Source organism: Bemisia tabaci, chromosome 8 (assembly GCF_918797505.1).
Source record: "Bemisia tabaci chromosome 8, PGI_BMITA_v3".
NCBI lineage: Eukaryota > Metazoa > Arthropoda > Insecta > Hemiptera > Aleyrodidae > Bemisia > Bemisia tabaci.
In genome coordinates this window covers 27,897,481-27,923,106 of record NC_092800.1, presented here as the reverse complement: position 1 = coordinate 27,923,106, position 25,626 = coordinate 27,897,481, and the positions used below count along the sequence as shown (strand labels likewise).

The following is a 25,626-nucleotide window of genomic DNA, read 5'->3' as shown; positions in this document are numbered from 1 at the left end:
ATAGAAAAAATCTTGATTCGGTGCTCCAGAACTTTAAGTCGGAAAAATCGGAATAATTTCAACACAGGAAAGTTGTTATATGGTGGAGAAACAACAGAAAACACCCCCTCTTCCTTTTTTCGTTTGACTGTAACTGATGATGAAACGGACTGCATTTCGCAATTTGGACCTTTAAATTCTGGTTCCTCTGGAAAAACACTTAAATGCATAGGGAAACTAATGGCACATACGTTATATTTATACCGGGTTAGAATGTATAGTTCCAAATTGCAAAATGTAGTCCAAATAAAAAAAATGAAAATACGACCGCCATCTCTTATTTTTCTCAATGAAATACACGCGGTTTTTCAAGTCCCAATTTGTTTATACAGCAGAGTCGAGAGATTTTCAATTTGATTAATCCTTACGAGGTTTCTTTACTCAAAGCTCACTTTTGAAGCGTTCTGCGAAAAATTAAACGGATGAATTTTCCTCAAACTTTTGTGAAGAGAACCTTTTTAAGGGAATGAAGATAGTAGGTACATCTTGCATGATAACCTTATGGCAGATATATATCACATCCATCAACATTTTTTCTTGGAGTTCTATATGCCAATGGAATAAATGACAAAAAGCGCGAATGACGCGTCCGAAAAATGTTAACGTCCAGTAAAAAAAAAGTAAAAGGAAGATTTCTCATCCCTTGTTCCAATAGAAATTTTGGCAACCCGCACGTTCCATGCTAAAGTCTTATGGGCTCCAATCAATATGCTTTAATTCTTCAAAATTTTTTCATCAATCAAGTATATTTCCAAACCATTGGCAAAATTTAAGACTTTAATTTCAGTCATTATAGACGTGTACGTTTATATCTTGGCTCTACAGTGTACGTCCATATATGTACATTTCATCCTCGTGCTTCGGGGGGTAGATTGGAAGGTATAGAACCCCGAGTAATTCGATCTTTTACCCAGCCCAGGGAACGCTATGCTGGTAATGTGGAGTGGAAGGTTAGAGCGCCTTCAAAATTGTGTGTATGCAACAAAGACAACCGGCGAGCACGAATAGTTGTATCAAATGTTAGTATCTGAAACTCGCGCATCAAACAAGATACAACTTGACTAGAGGTGTTTTAAATTGACCGCTGTAACAATCATTGCTTGCTCAGTGCTCTCTGGCATGTTTGCGACACCCTATAAACCACCAAAGTTCTCTATCATCCAATAGCCTTTCAGAACAATTAAATGAAATAATAAAGTGCATCCGCTAAATCAAGGCCTGAGGCCTTTTATTTCTTTGACCTACACCTTCAGTAAGCTTCAGGAAAAAAGGTGGAAGAAAGGAAAAATCCAAGAGATGTGGGGAGTAAAGGGTGCCATTATGACCATGAACAACATCACTGCATGGCCATTTCTACCTTATACGTGCGCAACACAATTTATGACAGTTGATGTGGAGGAAAATTGCTCCTGCAGTGTCATCTGTTAAATCACCCCATTGAAACGTTTATTTACTCAGTTTTATTGCTTTCGTTTGCGTCTTCCTCAACGCCAAACTTGCATTAACTGCACTGTAATGTTGCCGTTTACACGGAGGAACTTTTCAAATTATTCGTGAAGTATTCTGCGAGCGCACTATACCTAAATGTTCAGCAGATGAGAATTTGTTCTGCAAATATTATTCTGAGGTTTGTTTTTTATTGGTAGGTAGGTACCTCAATTGAGAGGCTTGGAGGTCAAGGCGCATAAGTGCAGTTTTGATCTTTTGAGAAGTTCGCGGTTTTGAAATCACATGGATCCTCATGACGAAAAGAAAGTTCAAACTGACTTTTTGATACTTAAAAATTGGAATTTGGAAGCGATTTTTTCACAGAATCCTCTCTATTCTAATAAAATTATTTTTCTAACGCTCGATGGACAGGGTTAGGAAGGAGAGTAAGACGGTCCAAAGGTCGAATTCCAAAGAAGGAATCAAAATTCAGAGTGAGGAGAGAGTCATTAAGAATATTGTGTGGAAGGAAATTTTTCTTTGAAACATAGTTTTATTATTCAATTAAGTTTTTCCGTATTAACGGCCAACGGGCGATTTCGACGATTTCGCTGGCCGCAAAGCGGGCCTTAGACAGCGCGCAGCACCCCGCCGGTTGAGCCATACGTAGCGGCCAGGGGGCGGACCTCCTACTGTGCATTTTGACTAGTTTTACTTGAAATCATTTTGCTAAAGATAGGGCAGTTTGTCGAACTTTAAAGCATTTTTAAGTCAACATTGTCGAATATTAAAGTAGCGTATTTTTCCATTCATCCCCCCTCCCCTCTACGACTCTCAGTTCGCACTCGGAGCTCATTTAAACTCGTTTGCTTTTGTAACCTTGATTAACTTATGGTAAAGAATGAGCACTTATAGATTTGAGAATTTTCATCAGTTGACTATTTTAATTTCTTCGTCTTTAAAATGTATTGATTCCAAAAAAATTAAAACCCTCTGTCTCGAGCTTTCCTGAACCTTCCTCTAATACCTATATGTCTAAGCTTTTCGTTTTTTCCTACTGGGTTCATTTAATTACTTAAAATTTTACAGATTATTATTTTTTAGCTTCAATTCCGGTCCATTTCACAAGAATTTCCGCTCAACGAAATCAAAATGTATTCTCATGTGTTATCGTAGCACCATATGGAAACTTCGCATAGCTAGATTAATCACCGTTTCGAGGGGAGGAGAGGAAGATGTCCCGGCAAAACGCAATGTGCAAACAGCCAAACGGTCGAGTGGAATCTCAGTGTGGTAATGTTGACTCAAAATTCGCGGGACAGTTGGTCAAATATTCAAATTTTGCACTTATTACGGCCATAAGTCCCGCGGCGCCTCTAGTCACTAAGTGCATTTCAACCCAACATGCGGCTTCCACTACGTCTCTTTCGCTTGCTTTTGGTACGTCTGCACAAGTTTACTTTAGGACAATATCTAGTAGATACTGTCCGGCCAGAGATCCGGCCACAATCTGTATTATCTATATCTGTATTTCAATATTATAAAATTAACGATGAACTTTTTTTCAATATATTATTTTTTGTTTCAATTTCCTTAGGCTTTCTTCTGCGTGCATGAATGGATCATAAGTGGAGAGACATTGCTGAATGCCGAGGAACTAGGCGTTGAGCGGCTCATCGCTAGACGAGCACCGTCTACTATCGCAGAAGAAAACATTGCTGCCCAAGTAGAGGTATGATACTGACATTCACTTTACCTAGTGCGTTAATTCCGCGTGGAGGTAAAATTGTATCACACATAAATGAAGGCGCGATCTATTCAGCGACATATGCCGTATGATAGCTATTATCTTAGAAGCCGAAGTTTGAGTTTCTGGACACTTCAAAGTTGCGGCTTCCATTGTAAAAGCTTCCATTTAAGTTTAAAAGTTGATTTTATGGAGATAACCAAACCAATGTCGGCGTTGTGCGCACTGAAAAAAAAACTCCGGCCGTGGAAGCCATTTTTACGAGCTACGTAGACATACCCTCCGCGTTTCGGGCTCAAGCTCAGAGGCCGAAACTTCCGGGCGCAGCACCCCGAGCAATCGAAGCTATACGGCTTCAGCACCAGCAGCCTGATTATTGAAATGTTTTGTTTGTCGGATCGACATAGATGACATAGGTTAAAAGACGGAGCGTGATTGGTCGGCTATGTCTTATCGCTGCTTTATCGTGCCTTTGTCAGGTGGAATGATCGACATACTGTCGGAGACTTAAGAGGTGCCGTTAGCTTGTCGAGAGGTCAACCCGACATAGACACGACAAAGCAGCGATAAGACATAGCCGACCAATCACGCTCCGCGATTTAACCTATGTCATCTATGTCGATCCGACAAAACAAAAATTTCAATAATCAGGCTGCTGAAATATTCGGCCCCTGAGCCCGAAACGGACGGTATGTATGCAGGGTGTCCCAGGATTAAATACGAATATTGAAGTAGTCGATTCTTTGGGTCAATAAAAGACGTTTTTGTGGTGTAAACTGTTTTCCAAAAACGCTTTCCCTGGGCGCCATGACTCCCCAAAATTGGAGGGAAAAAATCGTCTTTTTAACACTGCGGCAATGTTTATCATCCAATATTAATGAAAATCGGTGAATGGGAATAACTTTTTGCGTTCTTTTCATTTTTGACCTCCAAAAAGGTAAAATTCATGTTTAAGGGGGGTTTAGGGGGGAGGGGTTCCAAACCTAAAAGTGGCCAAAATTAATGTTTCTAGCGACAAAAATTTATTTTTAACGGCATCACAAGATTCAGCGTTGAAAAATATTGAGATTATGTCCCCTGCGTTTTTCGCAATAACTCATCGTTTTCGAGATAATAGGGACTAATAGGGAATAATAGGAGCTGATAATAGGGGAATAATGGGGCCCCCACGGAAAGCGTTTTTCGGAAAAAATTTTTACCACAAAAACGTCTTCTTTTGACCCAAAGAATCGACTCCTTCAAAATTCCTATTTAATCCTGGGACACCCTGTATGACCGGTAACTTATCTTTTTCAGCGATGTTTTTTGAGAGATGTCAAGGTAGATTAGATGGTTGAATTCAACATTACCGCTGCTTGTGGGAACTTTATTTAATTTACCTTTATTCATCTTGCCCTCTAAACCAATTCAATTCGATAGTTTCAGATGTTATCTCGACGAGTTCCTGAGCCGCTGCCTCAAATGAGTAGAGGTAGAGCGCGCCTTCGAAACATTCTCAAAAGAGTGCAAAGCATGGCTCCTCAGGCTGGACAGGTAATATTTGAACGTATTTCTGTCAAACGGAACTATGTGCATTCAGACATGAGCCCTGGGACTCATACGAATACACGTATAACCGGGCTCACGTCATAATGCATACAGTTCCATTTGACAGAAACACGTTCATTTCCCTCACTTCAATGCTTCATTTTACAAAAAAAATCACTATCAATGCAATAATAATATAGGTCTATGTTACCACATTATTTATCATAATAGTATTTTTATGATCGCAGAAAATAAAATTGGACCATAACGAAAATGTGCGTAAATCTTTACTAAAATATAACTAATAATATTAGAAAGTAGACTCCTACAATTTCCTCCTTAGCTACTCATATTACCAGATTCACAATCACAATCTTGGTTCTGCACATCTGAATTTACAACGAAAGATGTATCAATGGCGTAGATAAGGATACGTCAAATTAGGGTGATTTCTAAGTTTCCTCTGAAAAATTAGGGAGGAAATAATCACTTCCTCATTATAAGAACTTAAAAAGCTGCTTCTGCTGGCCTTATGGTCAGCGCGTCTGACTATAGGTCCATTAATCCCGGGTTTGAATCTCACGGGGTAGAAATATTTCGACGGAGCTGAAGAAAGGATCGGCAGAAACGGCCTTGATCCCTGAAAATGTGAAAGCTTACCAGCATAAACGTGTAATCCCCTCATTCGGTCCTATATTTTAAGGTTGCCAAATCCTCAGAGGATCGTGGCCCTAAATTAACTTAAAAGTATTAGAAAAATCACACAAACTTTCGAGAAAATTAAGTGAGAGCTAAAATTTAATTCACTTAGTTCAGTTATTTGTTAGAAATTAAACACGTTACATACTAACAGACGGGCAAATGACCCAACGTGCCTCGTACATATTTTTTAAGTGGGTACTTAAATATATATTTTGGCACGCAGGGTATTTTGTTATATACCAGAGAAATCATTAAAGATAAGGTCCAATGAGCAGTAACAATCTCAAGTGCACAAATTTGTGTGCTCATTGGGTAGTGTTTTGGGTATATTAAATTGTATTGTCTTTTGGAAATGCTCATTTCGCTTTCATCTCTTACTTACTAACGATAAATTCATACTTACCTTCCTTCCCTTTCTCTACCGCATGTAGGTGACCCTGGCAATGCTGAAAACAGCTTTTCCTGCGGTCGGCGCAGTAGTCCCTGGTAGAAAGTAAGGCAGAGTTGCTGACGATCAGGTAATTTTCTTGCATCCTTTTGATGCTTTTACTCTCGTCAGACGGCTGATTATTGAAACTAATAGACAAAGCAGACAAACCCATACTCCATACTCCCTGTCTTGTGGACAAACAAGACAGGGAGTATGGAGCGACCCTATATATTGGTTGAAGTGGGTGGTTCCTATAGACTAAGGGAGAAAATGATATACTAACTGTAGGGTTTTTCGTAGGTTACCGTTAGTTAGGTAGTCTATGACCTACCTCATTTGTCTATTGAAACCACCCGCTTCCACCAATAGGATCCCTCCATATCCTGTTTGCCCTCTTTGTCTATTGCTTTGTCTATCAACTTTAATAATCGGCCCGCAAGTTAAAGTTTGGAAAGGACATAGCAAGCTGATTTTTTAAATTGATAGACAAAGCGATGGACGAAACAGACAAAGGGAAAATGGAGCGATCCTATTATTTGAGGCCGGGGAACGTCGACGAAAAGATTCACTTCATTGTGCAACGCACGTTGCGTTTATCCTAAAGCTAGGATGCTCGTTGAATTTCCATGTTGCATAAGCAAAAAACCGAAGGCGCTAGCGGCTTATCTTTTTCTTAAAGCGATGCGAGCTTCACAATGAACTGTAGGCAGTAGGCTGCACATGTTCAACTTCACTACATGTAACAGATCTACTGACTGGTTTACTTTGAGCAGCAGAATCCATCCAATTTACTGTAAACAAAGCGTGTTATGAGAAAAATCATACCTTAGTGCCTAAACAAGGACGTCATTCCTGACAAAATAGCAGTGAGCTCATATTTTTCACTGGTAAAAAAAAACCTCTTGGTTCAAGAGTGCAGTTTCTTGTTGCCAGATTTAAGAGTCTGGACTCTTGTTTCAATGCAAAATCCGCTTGAATCAATGCAAAGTCCGCTTGAAACAAGAGTTCAAGACTCTTAAATCCGGCGACAAGAAACTGCACTCTTAAGTCAATGCAATGCGGCATTGGTCCAAGAGGTTTTTTTTTACCAGTGATTCCGTGAGAAACTCGTTTTGACAGCTGCCTTGGGTAAGCTCTCTGTATGCCAAATTGTGTGTTTACAGGTTGCCTATGGGTTCCTGCCAATCACCTAAGTGCCTCACCGCCTCAGTGTTTGTTACATCAGCTTGAACTGAGAAATATAATAAACGAGACAAATCATCTAAACCTTGGGATTTATTCAAACGAGGAGCCAGAATTATAGTTGAACTTTATATTGGGGGAAAAAACAAGTTTATACTTCGACTACTGGGGTTGTTTTGAGATGTCTGCTAGTGCGAAAACACTGTTCGTTTGAAAAAAATTAACTATAATGCTTGGAAATTTTTTTGTCAGATTTTTGAAAACCAATAAAGGCACTTACTACTCTTTCATTGTAATTTTTACAGACTTTTTTACGTGAATATCAGCCTACCTCTACCTACTCATACATTTTACCCCAGAGGGAGGTCTCTCTATGAATAAAAAAAAAATACCTAAAAATAATTTAGAGTTCTTGGAAATTGATTTTTAATGTGGGTTTGTGTTGGTAGCCGAGTGCTAGAAATAATGCAAAAAAATGTTTTCAAAAAAACACTTACATTTTATTAATAAAGTACCGAAGCTTTTCGAGGCGGACGCCTCATCGTCAGGGTAACAACAAAATTAATATCACAAAGGCCGTTGCCATACTTTAAATTTCAAACTGGGTAACAAGTGATGAAAACATTTGAAAACATTTGAAAACATTTTTTTGCATTATTTCTAGCACTCTGCTATCAACACAAACCCATATATGGACTGAGTTAAGCAGAAAGGAACCAACCCACATTTTGGAAAAAATTGAGTTATGAGTGGTTTTGAACTCAACCACTGCTCTACTATCTATCGCCAAAAATTCAAAGTTTTTGTTGGGGCAAATTTTGCAGAAATTGAACTCAAAGTTTATCTTTTACATTGAGTCTTATGCAGGAGCCAAACTTTAAAGCTCTTTTTCTCGGTTCGATCCCGATGTGGCTTGGTTCCTTTCTGTTTAACTCCGTCCATATATATAGTGCTACTACCTCCACACATTGCTTGACAATGTTCGCTGACTTTGATTTTTAATGGTAATTTTTCTAACAGGGTTGTGGTTTGCCTGGAGAAGAATTTGAACTATGAATAAACTACTCCTTCTCTGTCAAAACTATAAAAATCCAACCAACAAAAAGTGGTTGCAAAAAAGTAGTCACGTTAAACTGAAAAATTAATGCTGTGACAAAGTTTTCGTGATTATTTTAAAACATTATTTTTGACAGTTGCCTTGTGGGTATCATAATTAGTTATACCTAGAGATAAAATTAAATTATTAAGAGATCACTTAGATTGAAACATATGTGCACAGGTTTATGCATGTCAGCATTGTCAGCTAAGAATTGTCATAACCATTACATGTTCATTCAATTTCAATTGGTGTACTCAATGGTCATTGGTAAATAATATTAGAATTCTTAATAGCAATTTATATTATACATACATACTTTTGTCACCAAAATGCGTAAAAATACATGGAAAAATGGAGATAATCTAACGAGTTCTGATGAATATCGGATCAGCGAGGGCTTCGCTGACTGAAAAAAACTCACTTGAAAAAGGTTGAATCAATTTTATACCCGATAGCATTCACGTCATGAAATTACGCGCGAGCAGTTAGACTGACAATGAGATAGAGTCCACGCCAAATGGATGCACTTTTAGGTAGCGACAGAAGATCGTCTGACGTCAGTTTCGTATTAAAAGAAGGTAAATGCAAGAATCAAAATGGTGGATCTGCTGTTGTAGTCTCAAAATGCGTAAAGTCAATTGACGAGCTATGGCAAATTTTAATTGTGATACCTGTGATACCAGTGATAACTGCACTTTGTCTTATACAGTTGCGAGGCCCAGGGCCGGATTGAGGGGGTGGCCACATGGGCCGCGGCCCATGGCGGCAAAACGTAGGGAGCGACAAATTTTGCAATCTTTTTGAATATAGTTATCGAAAAAAAGGAGAAAAAATCGGATTCAGAAAATAAATTTCAAACGAGAAGAGGTTTTTTTTAGAGAAAATGTTTTTTAACGGCTTCAGTCAGTGTGCTTGCGCGCGACTCGCGATTGAGCGCAGGGGAGAATTTCATGAGCGCCGCCGCGCCGCGGGCGGCGCTCCAGTACTCCGAAACTCCACCGTTACTCTGGAAAAAGTTGGATAATAACTGAAAGATCACGTAAGTTTCGTAACTGACGTTTTATTTTAGTCGCTAATTTCGATTTTGATGTCAAATTGGCTACATTTTAACACCCTGACTTATTAATTGTGGGCAAGTTTATGGCACGCTGCGGCGCGGTGTGCTGTCAGCTCGAAACGCGCACTGACGCCTACAAACCTAAGGGGATACTTCAAGCATTGCGCAATGCGTGTGGTAGCCCCTTAGGTTTGTAGGCGTCAGTGCAAGTTTCGCGCTGGTAGAACGCAGCGGAGCGGCGCCCCCGACGCAACGGGCAGGTGGTGAACGATTTCTTGCGGAGAGCTCCTTGGCGAAGAAGCTCGTGCATCGTGTATTTATTTTATTTATTTATATTTTTTTATTTTTGGTAATTTTTTTAATTTTTGACTTTTAAAATCACACACTGATCGTGTGAACTTTTGAGTGAACACCCTACGCTAGATGAAGTGTAATGATGTAAGGCAAGTCGTGCGCCATGCGCGTTGTGGGCGGCGCAGGGTGGCTCATGAAAGTCTCCCCTATGCTCTGTCGCACAACTCGCACCAGGTGCGTCAATTCAAACTTCGCGCCACTTGAGTTCCCGCTAGTGCGTCATCAACATGGCGTACAAATGGCGAATGGACATAACCTCCTTTTTGGAATGAAGAAGAAGAACAACTGATAAGATATTGAACAAAAATAAAACTTGTTTCCTTTCGATTTTTAAAACGGAAAATTCAACGTTTTGCCGATTTTTCTGTGTTCGACGGATGTTTATGAAATTTTATTCAAGAAGTTTTTCATTTGTTTCAAAGCGTATTCAGTTTTGTAATAATTTTCTCATCTCATCAGTGTAACGTTTGTCAGGAGCTTGCCTCTCACTCGAGCAGTGTTGAACCAGTGAACCCGCTATTTGTGCTTTTTTTGCAGTCATTTCTACCGAATAATTGAAATTTTTCTTCCGGTTCGTGTCATCCTTTCTCCTTCAACCTTTGTAAGTAGTGCAGAGCAAACTCATTGCAAGAATGGCTTTTGTGACAAGCCAACCTCGAGGAATTGGTCCTTTGTTGTCTCCAAGCTTCATCGTCACGCAAAATAGAATAAAGATGAAAATTACTATACCATTCCATGTGAGAACACAGTAGCTTTACCCACAATCAGTCTTAGCAGCTTACCTTCCTTCAGACTACGTTAACTGCCAATCACTGCCTCATAACCTAATGTGATGGAGTCGGGGGCACTGAAAGAAACGATTGTCAATGTACCTGTCAGCTCTTGTCCTGTAGAACTTTATGGCAGTTCAGACCCAAAGGACTTTGAAAGCTTCGTTTTCTTGGATAAAAACGAACAGCTGCGTAACCTTTTCAGCACCACTGACTACGAAATCGAAGTGTCTGAAATGCAACTTGCGGAGTCACTAAATCATGTTGAAATGTCCGATTGCTCATTGCACTCTGATGAAGATTATTATCTAAATGTTGAATGCTCATCGTTACCTTCCGAGATGACTCTAGTAAGTAGGACTACTGATGTAATAACCGGTAAACTTGGAGCTAGTATCAGCCCATCTAAAATCGTACCATTTTCATCACTTTCAACTGAACCAACTTTGCCGCTCAATTCTTACAGGTTCAGTGATGTCATTATTTCTGACCACTCCGGTACTCTGGTTGATGACAATGATACCTTCATCTCGTTTGAGGCCGCTTCTGTGAATTCTTTACCTGAAGCAGAGAAATCTGATACAACTGTGACTAAGTCATCTGCAAGAACAGTGGCTGTCATTCCACAAAAAAACGGAACAATCAAAAGAAAACCAAGTAACTCCGCAGCAGTCGCTAAGACTAAAAGTGCAAGAAAAATCCCAAAGCTGACACCCATGAACAGTTTGATAAAGAAAGAATTCGTTACGGAAGGGGATACGACGGTTATAGTGGATCATGACAATACCAAAGAATCGAAAGTTTTTAATAACATGAAAATTTCGGGTGGTAACAATGTTTTTAAACTTCAACAAGTCAAAGATGGATCAAATGAGAAAGGAGACTTGGTTCAGCTGAAAATCCAAGATTCAACAGTGAAGGAAGGATCCAATGCTGAAAATACATCTGAAACTTTTAAATGGGTCCTAATGCGAGCTACTCCTCCCTCTGATCCTGGTAAGAGAACTTTCAGTGTGATTTTTGTAGTTTATTTGAGAGAGATGAGAGATTCCTTTGCTCCTTGCTGATTTCATGTTTCTAAAAGGAATCTTTCCACCTGTTCAGTATAATCATGTATGAGAAAATTGAATGAAATTCTGGATTTTTAAGAGAGTTTGCATCTCGCCGTACAGAGCCCTCAGTGTTCCCCATTAACTCCTGGATGAGGTAATTCAGGTCGAAAATGTCACTCAGTTTCTGTGTTCTGATGCATGCCCAGTTAATGTTTCGTTGTCGCATATTCTTCTCTCTAGTACTAATACTTGGAAAATATTTATGCAGGGATTTACAGAACAGTAGAAAATTAGGGATGGCTTTATTGTTTCTTGTTTGTTTTTTCCCAGTAAGAAGGCAATTTGGTTAATAGATTAGGGAATGGCTCATAATGATGCAGACATATGGGATTACTTAGCCTGTGAGGGCTTTTTAAATAAGTAATTAAAAAAAAAAGAAGAAACAAAAAAGAATACCTAAAAGGTGTTGCCGTCATTTGCAACACTTAAGAGTCTGCAGAGTTAAGGCCCTTTTTTCATAAAATTTTTGAGCAGAAGTAAGTAAGACTTTCTATAATTTTTCTGTAAAAAAATTATTTTATATCAATGAGTCAATGTACAAAGGTTGTCCTATAAATACCTGGACGGATTTTGTATTTCTAAAAGTAAAGTAAGTACCTATTGAGCCAAAAATGGGAGTAAAAATCAACTGATCAAGATCAACTTCTTTTCATACAAATTGACTAAGTTATTGCTGTTAAAATACAGAGGCGTCATCAGCTTCTTTACATTCAGTTTGCATGCAACTGCAATGCAGTCGTCCAATAGGGATCGAGGATTGACAGCAGCCTGATTGTGAGCGCAGTCAATCCTCAATCCCTATTGGAGGTTTGCATCATCGTCTCTCGCAAACAAAATGTATACAAGTGACAACTTAGCTGACAACACTTCCAACTGCTGTTGTTGTGGAGAGAGAGTACTGTAAGGAGGTAATTACCTATTAAAAATAAATGAAAAATACCCCCTCAAGACCATGAATTTGTTTCGTCTGCAACTCCATTATTTTAATGATCCCCATTAAGAAGGCTTGATGTTGATCTACATACTGCATTACTCACTCTGGTTTTTATTAGCACTTCATCTACTGTGTTGTTATTTCCAGCAGAAGAGAAACCGGTGAATGAAGCATTTGAGAAAATGGGTATATCGGAGGAAGAGCTGAACAAATTACAGATGGATGTAGGTAACCAGAAAGTCTGGTTCTGTCCACAAAATGGTTGCATGTATAATGCATCTAGAATGAACTGGCTGAAGGCTCACCTTCTTCAAACACACTACGATGTTCGACCGTACAAGGTAAGTTTTTTCTTTCAAAATTCGGGGTTAGCCCATTTTGCTAAAAATGGAACATGACTTATTTAACCTACTGTTTTTAGAGAAAATTCTAATGAGTTTAGCTGCAGGGAAAAAATAGCTTCTGAACATTCTAAAAACTTCATATGTCAACCATGTCTCCTCTAAAATTAACTTTAGTGAAAAAAAAAAAAAAAACACTGTAAATATGTATACGTTTAAAATAATATCTCTATTTTTTTCCCTACTGCAAGAACCACCCCTTATTTAAAAAGCTAAGAAAATGATTCTCCTTCCTTCAAGGATAGACCCGATTCCATATAATGCGTAATTTCATATTTTTACGACATACTCTTACATGGAATCAACTCTTATCACTGGAGGAGCAGTTGCTAAGACATAATTGACGAAATACTCTGAAATTCACCCTTAAAGTGAAAATCCAAGTATTTGGACAATTACACCTGCTAAAATAGTGTGGGAGAGCTTGATTAGAAAACTGAATTCAAAAGAAAGGTAAAACTTAAAAATTAACAAGAAAATAATCGAAGACTAGAAAATGCGTTTCAATGACAGATTTTAATATTTGAAAATTTAAGGTGCTGAAGGCACAAAGAAAAGGGGACAAAATATAAAAATAAAAAGAAATTACATCACCAAAAATACTAGAATCCAAGGCACAAAACTGGATCTTCCTCTGCGGAACACAAATAACGATGCTGCAAAAAGAGGATTAGTAACACACAAAAGAAATACATCTTTAATTCTCCTTTGTGGAAATAAAATGAAAAATCTTTAAAAGTCTTTCAATAGACTATTGCGTTGAAGACGCTTAAATTGATAAAGAGCATAACAAAGGCTCAAATAAAAAAGATTATAATATTCAAAAGAATAAATGAATGGAAGTCTAAAAATGACTAATTTTATGCAGAAGGCATTTACAAAATATTATAGAATAATAATAAAATATGCAAAGCATATAAAAAACAAAATATTCCTGAAAGAGAAATAGATTATTAGAACTCATGTCAAGAGTTGAGGGTTCCCACCGGCCGAGGCATCCGGAGGTTACCCAGCAAGTTGACTCTTGCTCTGTAGCTGGCGAACTGTAACTGTGAAACGAAAAGTAGGATGCTCGAGAAGCGAGGCTTTTGATAACGGCGATAAAGCGCTATTAAAAATAATGACTGAAGTTGCAAGAGATTACAGATTGTAACTAAGATTGTGCTCGGACTGAAAATGATCAAGTTTGTAAAAAGATAGAAAAAATTTGGAAAAATAAAACAGGGATCGTGAACATCACATTTCACCCTTTTTTACGAAGACGTTGCCCCCAACGTCATGACCTCCTTTAAGAGTATCATAAATTTTAAAAAATTAAACAGAAAAAGTATTATGATGGCTGAAGGCCTTAAAAAGAAATTAACATTTTTTACGCAATTGGGAAATTTGGCGAAACGCAAGAAAAAAAGAAAATTTTAATTACGTAATCGTAATCTTAGGAAAAACTGAAACAAAGAGAACAGTTTTAACAAGAATACATAAGAAAATATTCAAAAGATATGAAAATTAAAATATAAAAATGCATACAAGTGCAAAAGAATAAAATATATAGGTGATTCAGATGATGCAGTGCCCAGTGCCTTTTATTGAAACTCTAAATTTTATCAATACTAGACAAAGGTAAACGCGTACTAGTCCAGAGAGTTACAACTGAGATTAAAAATTTTAACAATGTTAAAGCAAAATTTCATAAAAATGAAAGCTCAAAGTCAAAATTGACAGAAAAATCTTTTGTAGGTACCACAAGTAGTGAAATATTTTAACTGAGCTTGCTCAAGAATGAGGCTCAAAGAATGAAGAATAATCACAAAAATATGGTAAAAAGACAAAAAATTATTGTATTTCAAAATATAATTGACATAAAAAGTCATAAAAGAAAGAAATTTTTCAAAATAAGTTAATTTTTTTGAAAAATAATAGAAATTCTGATTTGATAGAAGTTTTGATATGATAGGCTGAACGTAAAAAGGGGTTGGAGTTTGGTTTGTGCTACACAATTATTTTTCTGCACCATGCGAGTGAAAGTCGAGGCCATAGAATTTAAAATAATTGAGTAGAGAGTTATTGAAATTTAAGTTTTTACCTATTCTTATAAAACTGTGTGAAGATAATAAATGTATACTTTTGCGCTGTCCGTGAAAAAGGATGCCATAGATCGATACATTTAAATCTGTTTCAAGGGATGCATGTCACTATCCCATTCACAATTTTACAAGGACGGTTCAAACATACCGGAGTTTAACAGAAAGTAGAAAGCCACCTTAAGTTTTGTGTAATTTGCCATAGTAATACTTTGCGCTGTTCCTTTGAAATGGATGCTCATGATTTATTCCTCTGGCAAAAGTTACAAAAACTTTATAACGCATAAAGCGAGGGAACCTAACGAAGGATGTGACTCAGGAAAAGAAATCAACGCAACACCACAGTCTTTACTCTGAGAAAGTACCTTCCAAATCCAAACAATACGTCTATTGCTTTTCATTGGGTGAACGACTAGCCCAGAGGCAGGGTTACTGACTTAACAATTCCCTTTAGAGTCAACACAATACGGTCTTATGCAATCATATGACTGCTGATTCAAAAAGTAGGCATTTAAACTTCTGTAAACCATATAAAATTATTCAAAAAAATTAAAATTTTAGCGTTGTGTTGTCACAACCCTTGCATAATGAAATAAAATCAAATAAATGCAAGTCCACGTAGAGCTAAAATTTAAGAAAATTACGAAAAAAGAAAAAAAAGTATCGAAATTGAAAAAGGAAAAGTAGCTACTCATCAATGTGAAGTTCTTTTCACCTATGCTCAAAGGCATATCCAAGTAGAATAGAAGAATAGTTCAAGAGAAAAAAAAATCAAAAAGTGAATAAAAGGAAACAAAATTGCGTAAATTTCAAAAGATAGAAGCTAAAAAAGCTTAATTCTGTAAGAAAATTAAATTATGTGAACATTTTGCAAGCATAAGTAAATAGTTAAGGAAGAAAATTCAAAGTTTATTATCAAAAATGAGAATCAACAAATTCAGGTTACTGCTAGTAACGGAAATCGTCACGTAACACGTAACACAGGCTGAATCTAAATTTTGATCGAAAACTAATTGTATTTGATTACTGACCATAGATTTGGATCAATTTTAAAATGATGGGTCCAAATTGCATTGCAATAAGAGTAAATTGGACTTTCCTGCTTGAATTAGAGTTTCATAACAAACCGCAATAAAAAAGATCGTTATTTTATCACTTTAAAAACGAAATTGCGTAAGAACTCTCAAAAATAGTTCAAGCGGAAATTACCGTAATTATTAAGCTGAAACAACAACTTATTTTAATTACTTGTTTGCAAGATGTTCAGATTTTACTTATAGATTTCAAATAACTCAAAAACCAAACTGAAAAAAAAGGAACTGAATTTTACCCAGAAAAATTAAATGAAACGAAAATATGAAAAATACCTAGTCTTTTGGCTCAGAAAAAGGTATTCTAGTCGAAACCAAGCTTAAGAAAAAGCAAAAGTAGGTTTTCACGACATAGAACAAGAAAATTGGAAAAAGAAATTCCAAAAATAAATAAGGCTCAGAGAAGCCAAAAATAAATTTCAACCGATCATAAAATCAAAATTTCTATATCGAAACAACTCTTTACATGATTGACACAGCTATTTTTATCATTTAATAAGAAATTAAGAAAAGAAAATCAAAATAAAGAAAAGAAAAGAAAATTGAAATACTGTTTTGCACTTTTAAGCTCAAAGGCTTCATAAAATTTACTTAAAATAGGATTCAAAGATCCATTAATTGACCACAAAAGGGGTCTAGCAAAAGTTAAATACACGCAAGATCAAAATTCTGCTGGCTGCTGGCTTAGTAATTTAAACTGGAAAAATATTACGTTTGTGAAAACAAAATTAGAGCATAAGCAACTTGAAAAACTCATGAGTTTACATTCACACTGTGTGCACAAAACATTCATACTGAAAATAGATGAATTTTTCAAGATAAACTGATTCAAAAGCTTTAAGAGCAAAAATGTAAACGGAATAACTGACCAAAATGTAAGATAAACCACGTTTGGCCCATCAATTATAAGAAAATTAAAGGAAAAACAAATTTATTTCTAGAAAAGTAAGCCAGAGCAGAAAATTTGATTCGCGATGTTCTGATTTTACGCGTATGAACTTAGCATATTGCGTTTTATTCAGATAACAGAAAAAAGTATCATTAAAGTTTTGTAAGTTTTCAGAACTGAAGTAACAAATGTCTCAAAGACAAATTATGTCACTGAAAACCACAAGTTTGAAAGAAATTTACCACAAAAATACAATTAAGTGCAAAAAGTTAAAACAGTATTTATAAAAAGCTAAGAGATTTAAATTTTACAATCTCACAAATATTTAAAAGCTTTTTATTTAAGAAAATACGACTACTGTCAAAGAGATTAGCCATTTATGCCGGCGCTAACTCAGAAATATGACTTTTGAGTCTGATAAAGTATTATGGCTCTCAAATGGCCTTTAACAAAAATAAATTGACACCATTCCCTCAAAGAATATATTGGGTCATCAAAAAACCAGTTTTATACAAGGCTTGGCGGCCACAAAAATAAAATTGTTCTGAAACTCTTGTTCTCCAATCCAATGCGTGCAATTCTCACTCAGTGAACTACTTGTCTTACCGCAAATGTTTGATATTCGACAATTCTCACTCAGTGAACTACTTGAAGATATCAAACTATAAAAGAAAAGAATACCTACGTTCTCACTCAGTGAATTACCTGAAGGTATCTTATAATTCTCCATACTATTCTCACTCAGTGAATTACTAGTTTTACAGGAGTTTTTATGCTTGCATGGGACAGTTCTCACTCAGTGAATTACCTGAAACCCAGCAATTAAAAGAAATATAATACCATTTTGTCTGTTGGGATGTTCTCACTCAGTGAATTACCAAACCCTCACCAAAAATGGAATAAAAAAAAATAATTTTTGCCTGTTGGGAAGTTAGCACATAGCGAATAACTATTACCCTCACAAAAATGTAAAAAAAAGAAGACTTTTTCGTCTGTTGGGCAAAACCCTCACAAAAAAGTAATAAAATAAAGAGCAATCTACAGGCTCGTGGGATCCCTAAAAATGTAGAAAGAGGAGTTGCATATGACATGGGTGGCCTTTCCCTATCGCTAACATACACTCTTCTACGTAGATTTTATCTCGGCACTAAAAATGGCCTTTGGCACTAAAAATGGCCTAGGATGGAGGTCCAAGTGTTTCAAGAACAAGAAAATAGCTGGTCTAATCAAGAGGTTCGATGTATGTACAAATAGACAACAGAAAAAAGAAAAATTTAAAAGTTTGCATTTCACAAAGTAGCAAAACTTAATAAATTAATCTCTGCTGGAACTAGTAGCGCTAACGAAAAATTAAACTGCGTTCTAAAAATAAGAGGCCTGTTTCACATGAACAAAAGCACTCAAATTTAAACGAAAAAATAACGCGTTTAAAGAAAACTAAAAATTGACTAGAGAAATCGAGAAAATTAATATGCTATGCGAACTAGACAAAGTTAATAACGAAACTTTGAACAAATTACTGTCGCAAGCAAGAATAAACGAAATTATAAAAAGCAAATCGACGCATTTCAAAGAAATGAAGATACAAAAAATCGACGCATAAATTTTAGGCATAAAAAAAGTTTTTAAACTACACCTCGTGGATGTTGCAATGGCTGCCCAGAGACACAGCAATACCCACAAACTGTAGTGGTTTAAAAATTTAATTAAAAAAAGTTTAGGCACTCAACAAAAAGAATAAAAAATTCCTGTAGGGGCACTGAATCACTGACAATAAAATTAGATTAAACATATTTACACAAAAGAAAAATTAAAGACACTGTATTGGGGAAAATGAAAAGAAATTTTTAGAAAACGCATATCTGTCTTTTGAAAATTAAAATTAAATAACAAAATTGAGATAACTGAAACTGAAACTACTTATTCGAAAATCGAGAAAATGAAAATAATAAATGGTTCTACGATCATCAAAAGAAATTGAAAGGAGGGTTTCGGCACCAATTGCAAGAACCACCCCTTATTTAAAAAGCTAAGAAAATGATTCTCCTTCCTTCAAGGATAGACCCGATTCCATATAATGCGTAATTTCATATTTTTACGACATACTCTTACATGGAATCAACTCTTATCACTGGAGGAGCAGTTGCTAAGACATAATTGACGAAATACTCTGAAATTCACCCTTAAAGTGAAAATCCAAGTATTTGGACAATTACACCTGCTAAAATAGTGTGGGAGAGCTTGATTAGAAAACTGAATTCAAAAGAAAGGTAAAACTTAAAAATTAACAAGAAAATAATCGAAGACTAGAAAATGCGTTTCAATGACAGATTTTAATATTTGAAAATTTAAGGTGCTGAAGGCACAAAGAAAAGGGGACAAAATATAAAAATAAAAAGAAATTACATCACCAAAAATACTAGAATCCAAGGCACAAAACTGGATCTTCCTCTGCGGAACACAAATAACGATGCTGCAAAAAGAGGATTAGTAATACACAAAAGAAATACATCTTTAATTCTCCTTTGTGGAAATAAAATGAAAAAAATCTTTAAAAGTCTTTCATTAGACTATTGCGTTGAAGACGCTTAAATTAATAAGGAGCTTAACAAAGGCTCAAAATAAAAAGGATTATAATATTCAAATGAATAAATGAATGGAAGTCTAAAAATGACTAATTTTATGCAGAAGGCATTTACAAAATATTATAGAATAATAATAAAATATGCAAAGCATATAAAAAACAAAATATTCCTGAAAGAGAAATAGATTATTAGAACTCATGTCAAGAGTTGAGGGTTCCCACCGGCCGAGGCATCCGGAGGTTACCCAGCAAGTTGACTCTTGCTCTGTAGCTGGCGAACTGTAACTGTGAAACGAAAAGTAGGATGCTCGAGAAGCGAGGCTTTTGATAACGGCGATAAAGCGCTATTAAAAATAATGACTGAAGTTGCAAGAGATTACAGATTGTAACTAAGATTGTGCTCGGACTGAAAATGATCAAGTTTGTAAAAAGATAGAAAAAATTTGGAAAAATAAAACAGGGATCGTGAACATCACACTACCAAATGTGAATCTAGCTCAAAAAATTTCCACCAACTGTTCGTATTTAGTCTACTGGCCCTGGTTTTCTATTTCCTTGAAAAAATTCATTCAATATATTCACTCCAATTAAAATTATAGTTAAATGATATTGATTTATATGTTGTGATGCTTAAGCAATTTTGTATCCTGTCTTGTGGCCCATTGATAAAATAAATGCAAGATAGTTCATTAATAAAATTAATGCGAGAGGTAAAATTCCTCCCATTTTAAGTGTAATGGTGGTGTAAATGGAACAATAAATTCTCACTTCAATTTTCGTAAGTTTACCTATACTTTGCATTTTGGGACTGTTTGCAGTGTGATCATGAGAATTGCAGCTGGTCATTTTTTTCGCTAGTCAAGCTTAAAAGGCACAAACAAACACATCTGAAGAAAAAGAGTCACAAGGTATGCTTTATTGATTATCATACTCAATGAATTTAAAAACTCAAATTTTCTTTGAACACTTTTTCACAGGAGTTTACCCAAGGCAGTGAGTGCAGTTAAGTTACTAAACTTCTGCTATGAACATGGCACAAGTCTTGCAAAAAAAAAAAGAAAAAAAAACAAGAATAGTAAAGACATTCTTGAGTTCTTTAACAATGCATTTTCTTTCAAACAACCATCGTTCTTTTATGAGTACAATCCAGACAATGCAGCCATGGATTCTATCCTGCTCTGCAAATTGTTGAAGAATGTTTGCCATTCAGCAGAAACAGGAAGTGAAAATTACTTGAGGTAATGCATCTACTTTTTCATAGTTTGAAGGAATTCCAAAAATAGCCGTATTGTAAAAGGAAAAACCCAAACCCAAAAGAAATACTAAAATAAACCATTATGTTGAATTTACTGAAATATCTAAAATGCGTCTGTTTATTTTTCAGTGTCAGCTTTGTGAACGATCCTTTTCAACGGTTTATAACTTACACACTCATTTAAAATTACACAAAAGGCCTGCGGATATTACGTGCCCGGTTGAGGAGTGCAATGCAGCATTTCAAACGAAACGGAACTTGGAGCTTCATCTACGGGTCCACAAAGAAATCCCAGCTCCATACCGCTGTGAACGCAAAGACTGTGGCAAGAGCTATTACTCTCGCAATGCCTTACGCTCACATGCCCGTGGACATGTTTACTCAGAGGAAGACCTCAAGTGCAGTTTCTGTAACAAAATTTTTGATAAGCCATGTCGGTTGAAGGCCCATGTTCGCTCACACACCGGTGTCAAACCTTACAGATGTAAATTCGAAGGGTGTTCGTGGGCATTCACAACATCAAGTAAGCTCTCGCGGCACATGTGCAAACATACAAACATTCGCAAGTATCCGTGTACAATAGAGAAGTGTGGTAAATCATTTTTAAGGCCAGAGCATTTGCGGGATCACGTTCTAACGCATTTTACCGAAAAAACTTTCACATGTCCTGTTGATACCTGTGATGGTGCATTCTCAGCACGATCCAGCCTCTATGTTCATTTGAAAAAATGTCACCACAACACCAAAGATGCAGAAGGCAGACGGATAGGAGTTGGAGATGGCCCCAACTGTCATTCGTGTGTCATTAAAGGTGAATTTCAAACTCATCCATTTTTAAGACCTTTAAACTTTCAGACAGACTGATGACTCTTTGATCCATAAATCCAGAAAAAAGCAATATTTTGGAAACTTAAAATCTGGCTCTGGGATTTTTTGACAAACACCCGACTCTTGAGTATCTGTATCTGTAGTTAAGAGCCAAAAATATTTACTACATGTTCACCAATTTGATGTATCTGAGGTAGTGGCTATTGCCAGCAGTGAAATTTTGACATTCTTGAAGCCCTGTACCTTGTGTCTAGGGTCAAATATTTATTCTATCTCTAACTCTCTAGGGAGTCCAGTCTCAAAAGAGATTATCTACTGGATATAGAGGTGGGCTCTCGCTCCAACAAATGCAAGCCCCGCCTTAGCAGCCTCAACCTTGAGAACTGTTCTTGAGCTTGCGAGTCCGTGTCAGAGAAAACTAGTGACACATCCGTTTTTCTCATGAAACTTAATGTATGAAAAAAATATACCAAGGACTTATGTGAATAAATCTGAAAAATTCAGACCATTTTCGGTGTATGAGGTGGAATGCCTATTTTTAGAAGTAACTACATTGTAAAAAAAAATTATCTTTCTATTCACAGGTTGTGATTATCAGTTCTCATCAAAAGAAGATTTGAAGTCGCATCTAATTTATAAGCATGTTCATTCCTTGGATATTAGCGGAGCATCTGCTTCTAAAGCTCCGCAGCCAATTGCAAAGAGTGATAGTGTTCATATTGAATCAATTGACCCCCTAGACACCATAAATCTTCTAGAAAATGATGAAAATCTAGGTTCATTGAACGTACTAACTTGCTCTAATGATGAGTCATCAATATCAGGTAAGTAGCTGCATTTTCATAAGTTTTTTTTTAGATTAATCAAAATAAATAATATGTGATACCGTTCCCATTTTTATCCAATTCAGTATTTGTAAGGTTGGCCATCTCTGAGTCACTTAGCATACAATAATGAACAATTTAAACAGAGGTCAGCAAGACTTTTTTTCACACAAATGACACCAAAACGTTTTGGCTGAAAACTCAGACTTCCTCAGTTGGATAAAAGGCAATATCAAATTTTAAAAATCTAAAACTCTTAGCACTCAGCTGTACCTTTCGAAGCAGAACAAAATTCTTCTCATTTTGAAAGATACAGCCAAGTACTAAGATTTTAGGTTTTTAAAAAAAAAAAAATGTATCGTCTTTTACCCAACTGAGGAAGGCTGAGTTTTCAGCCGAAACATTTTGGTGTCGTTTTTGTGAAAAAAAGCCTTGTTACCCGTTGTTTAAATTGGTTATCCAACATAAAATCGTAGCATCCAACATATCTCACTCAACGTAATCAACAGCAATCAATTAAGCTAAACCATGGTTGCTGCTTCATGTGAGGTCATAAGTAGCAAGCCAATGAGGAATATTTTATTTTATAATCTACTTTTTACGCAAACTTTTTTCTTAGTTTTGACTTTTCTTGCCGCCTGTGTTTTTCCGAGTTTGAAAACGATAGCCTCAATGAATTTTATGAATAAAGTATATATCACCCTAGCTAATTTCAATGCCATGCAACTGCTGCCCTATATTTTCGTGCAGTAATTTCTTTCGTCAATGAAAAATATTCTCTTTTGCTTGCCTTGAATGAAATTTATGAAGTAATCTCTTATTGGTTTCATTTTCTTTTGCCCATAGGAATTAACCTAAACTTGGGGCCTGAAGGTTTGTCTGTAAGTTTACCAGAGTTGGTCTCAAACAATTCGGACTTTAACTCGATATCTCCATCTTTTGAGCAGTCTTTAACTACGGAGAAAATGAATTTGACAGAAGATGAGACAGAAGTGTCGGAAGGAACACTGCAAGAAATCGTGCCTGCAAGCTCTAAGGTGCTATCAAAAGAGGTAATTTCATCAAATTTAAATGCGTTGTTTTTTTTTTGTTTTTCTTTTTGTGCATAGGTACTTCTATTTATGATAACATGGTTGTGAAAACGATTGACACTGCCCCCTTAGGTAATGGTTTAAAAGAGGGAATGAATGCAACTCAGACTGGCATGCTTGCAATTTCAGTATTCAATGATTCATATGGATAACAAATGTCAGAATCGATCAGGATAATGAAAAAAAATAATAAAAAACATCGTAATAAATGCTCATGTTATAAAGGCAGCTTCGGAACAGAAACATTCATTAAACAAAAAAAATTTTCAGTGTTATTTTGAAATTCCTGTCAGTAGCCTTTTTTTCTTATGTGTAAACACATTCTGATTTTCTTTTGTGTGTTTTTTTTTCTGGTAGACAACTGCTGCAGAAAAAAGTGGTATAGGTTGTGCGAGAACAAACATCACTCTAAAAGACGTTCGAAATAAGATGAACAAAAAGAAGACAACCTCAAATGGGAGGCTCAAGAAGCAAATTGCTGATGCAACAGAAAACCTGAGAAAGAGTACTGAGGTCTTTTCGAAGGCATTAGCAATTTCGCAGACGGAGTCGGTGATTCCACCTTGTTTGCAAAGTTCAGATGTTGTCTTGCCCTCTAGTTGGTTAGATGATAACCTATCTCCATTGATGCTCCAGGTAAGAAGGCTTTTGGATTCAAGACGGGTTAATAAACCCAATTATGCCTGATTGAAATTACCCGATCGTCTCTGAGTGGCGAATTTACCCAGTTTTGCAGATGGCTGTCCGCCAAAATGTCCAACTACTCATTAAAAGCTCTGAATGTTGACCCGGTGCCAGGCGTGTTATTTGTTATTTTTTACATTTATTGCTCTCTGTCACACCGTTAGAAATCTTGGAGTGAAATCCAGGAGTGCAGTTGAATCCAGAGTCTATTTTGCTCCAAGAAAACTTGAGTTATATGAATATAGCATGAAATGAACTATGCTCTGGAGGGGAAAACCCTGCTTTGGAGTGGATTTCATGCCAACAAAAAAAAAATTTAATCCACTTTAATGGAGCAAAATGCACTCCATCTCAATTCCCGAGGTGCAAAACCATTTATCTCCGTTTGCGACGTTGTAAACTTCCTGTTATACTTTTTTTCTCTCAGGAAAACAAGTCAACGTATTTTATCGAAGCTTCCTTGATTTTTCTTCTCTGTCAGCCGAATATTCTGTACGAATTTCTAGCTACAAAAGTGGCTTTTTTTTCTCTCCGAAAAAGGAAAATAGGAGCTAAAATATTGAAATACTGCAATGGAGATACGTGGGTTTATCACTTTGGCCATCGATATTCATATCCTTCGAGCTTTCTGGGGGAAAATAGGTTTCAGCTTCAACTGCACTCCAGAATCTTTCAACAACAATTTTGAGATGAAGTCAATCGCAGCCATTTTGTTGGGTTTAATGATGCAGTTTTGAAAGTAAGATAGTTTTGATCGGATCTAAGATGCAAGAGGGCGTCGAAGGATTTGAAAGTGAGCCTAGTGATACATTTGCTCAATCATAAAAGTTGAAGTAATAACAAGTAATCGCTGCAGTATAAATATTGATTTATTAAATTGTAAAAATTGGATATAGATTCTTACCAAGGCTTGAGGAGTTTTCAGTGGTGATTGATTTGTTAATGAATTGAGGAAGGAATATTTGGAAACCAGTTTCGGATTCATCTGCAATAGGTTAGCGAACAAGTCAGTTTTTGAAAGAAGTGTTCCAAATAAGTTCGCTTGAATGGAAAAGCAGGACATATTCTGCCATCATATTCAAATTTTATTCATTATAATTATTTTTTTCAATTTATATTTCTGTCTTCTCCATGTTTGTTATTTCCTCTCTCTTTTATTTTAGGACGATTTGAATGAAAATCCAGAGCTCTATGAAACAACTCAGGATGACACCGTGCTATTGGGGGCCTCGTCCAATGAACTGCAAGTGTTCCTCTTTGACTCAAGTACCTCCTCCAGGCATTGCGACTTTGAACAATCTACAATTAATTTGCGTGATCTGGAATAGTCAATTTTTGTTGTCCTTGTTTATTTGTAAATAGTATTTGTTAATATTCTTATTTTTCTAAATGGAAATAAAACATGTTTTGAAGAATAAATTTCTGTATGTTGAGAACATTGAACATGAATCTGAAAATATAAATGTTTTTGTTACATAAGTACAAGTCTCAATTCATTCCTCTTCCTTAATTAAACA

The 25,626-nt window shown here is 36.2% G+C and overlaps 2 protein-coding genes across 3 annotated transcripts; both read left to right on the top strand.

Moving 5' to 3' along the window:
* Positions 1 to 2,752: 2,752 nt before the first annotated feature.
* LOC109033980 (uncharacterized) lies at positions 2,753 to 7,351 on the top strand. Its single transcript, XM_072303431.1, has 5 exons — positions 2,753 to 2,907; positions 3,065 to 3,199; positions 4,634 to 4,747; positions 5,875 to 5,961; positions 7,037 to 7,351. Exons 1-4 carry the CDS (start codon positions 2,872 to 2,874, stop codon positions 5,938 to 5,940), a joined length of 351 nt encoding a protein of 116 aa, XP_072159532.1. The 5' UTR covers positions 2,753 to 2,871; the 3' UTR covers positions 5,941 to 5,961; positions 7,037 to 7,351.
* A 2,486-nt stretch (positions 7,352 to 9,837) lies between these two features.
* On the top strand, positions 9,838 to 25,588 carry LOC109033938 (uncharacterized). 2 transcript variants are annotated; one of them, XM_019046802.2, is made up of 8 exons: positions 9,838 to 11,331; positions 12,532 to 12,722; positions 20,246 to 20,335; positions 20,812 to 21,493; positions 22,095 to 22,334; positions 23,181 to 23,386; positions 23,783 to 24,061; positions 25,273 to 25,588. In XM_019046802.2, exons 1-8 carry the CDS (start codon positions 10,398 to 10,400, stop codon positions 25,435 to 25,437), a joined length of 2,787 nt encoding a protein of 928 aa, XP_018902347.2. In that variant the 5' UTR covers positions 9,838 to 10,397; the 3' UTR covers positions 25,438 to 25,588. The 2 variants fall into 2 exon arrangements, with proteins under 2 accessions (XP_018902347.2, XP_018902346.2); XM_019046801.2 differs by having other exon boundaries at positions 12,529 to 12,722.
* Positions 25,589 to 25,626: the final 38 nt, after the last annotated feature.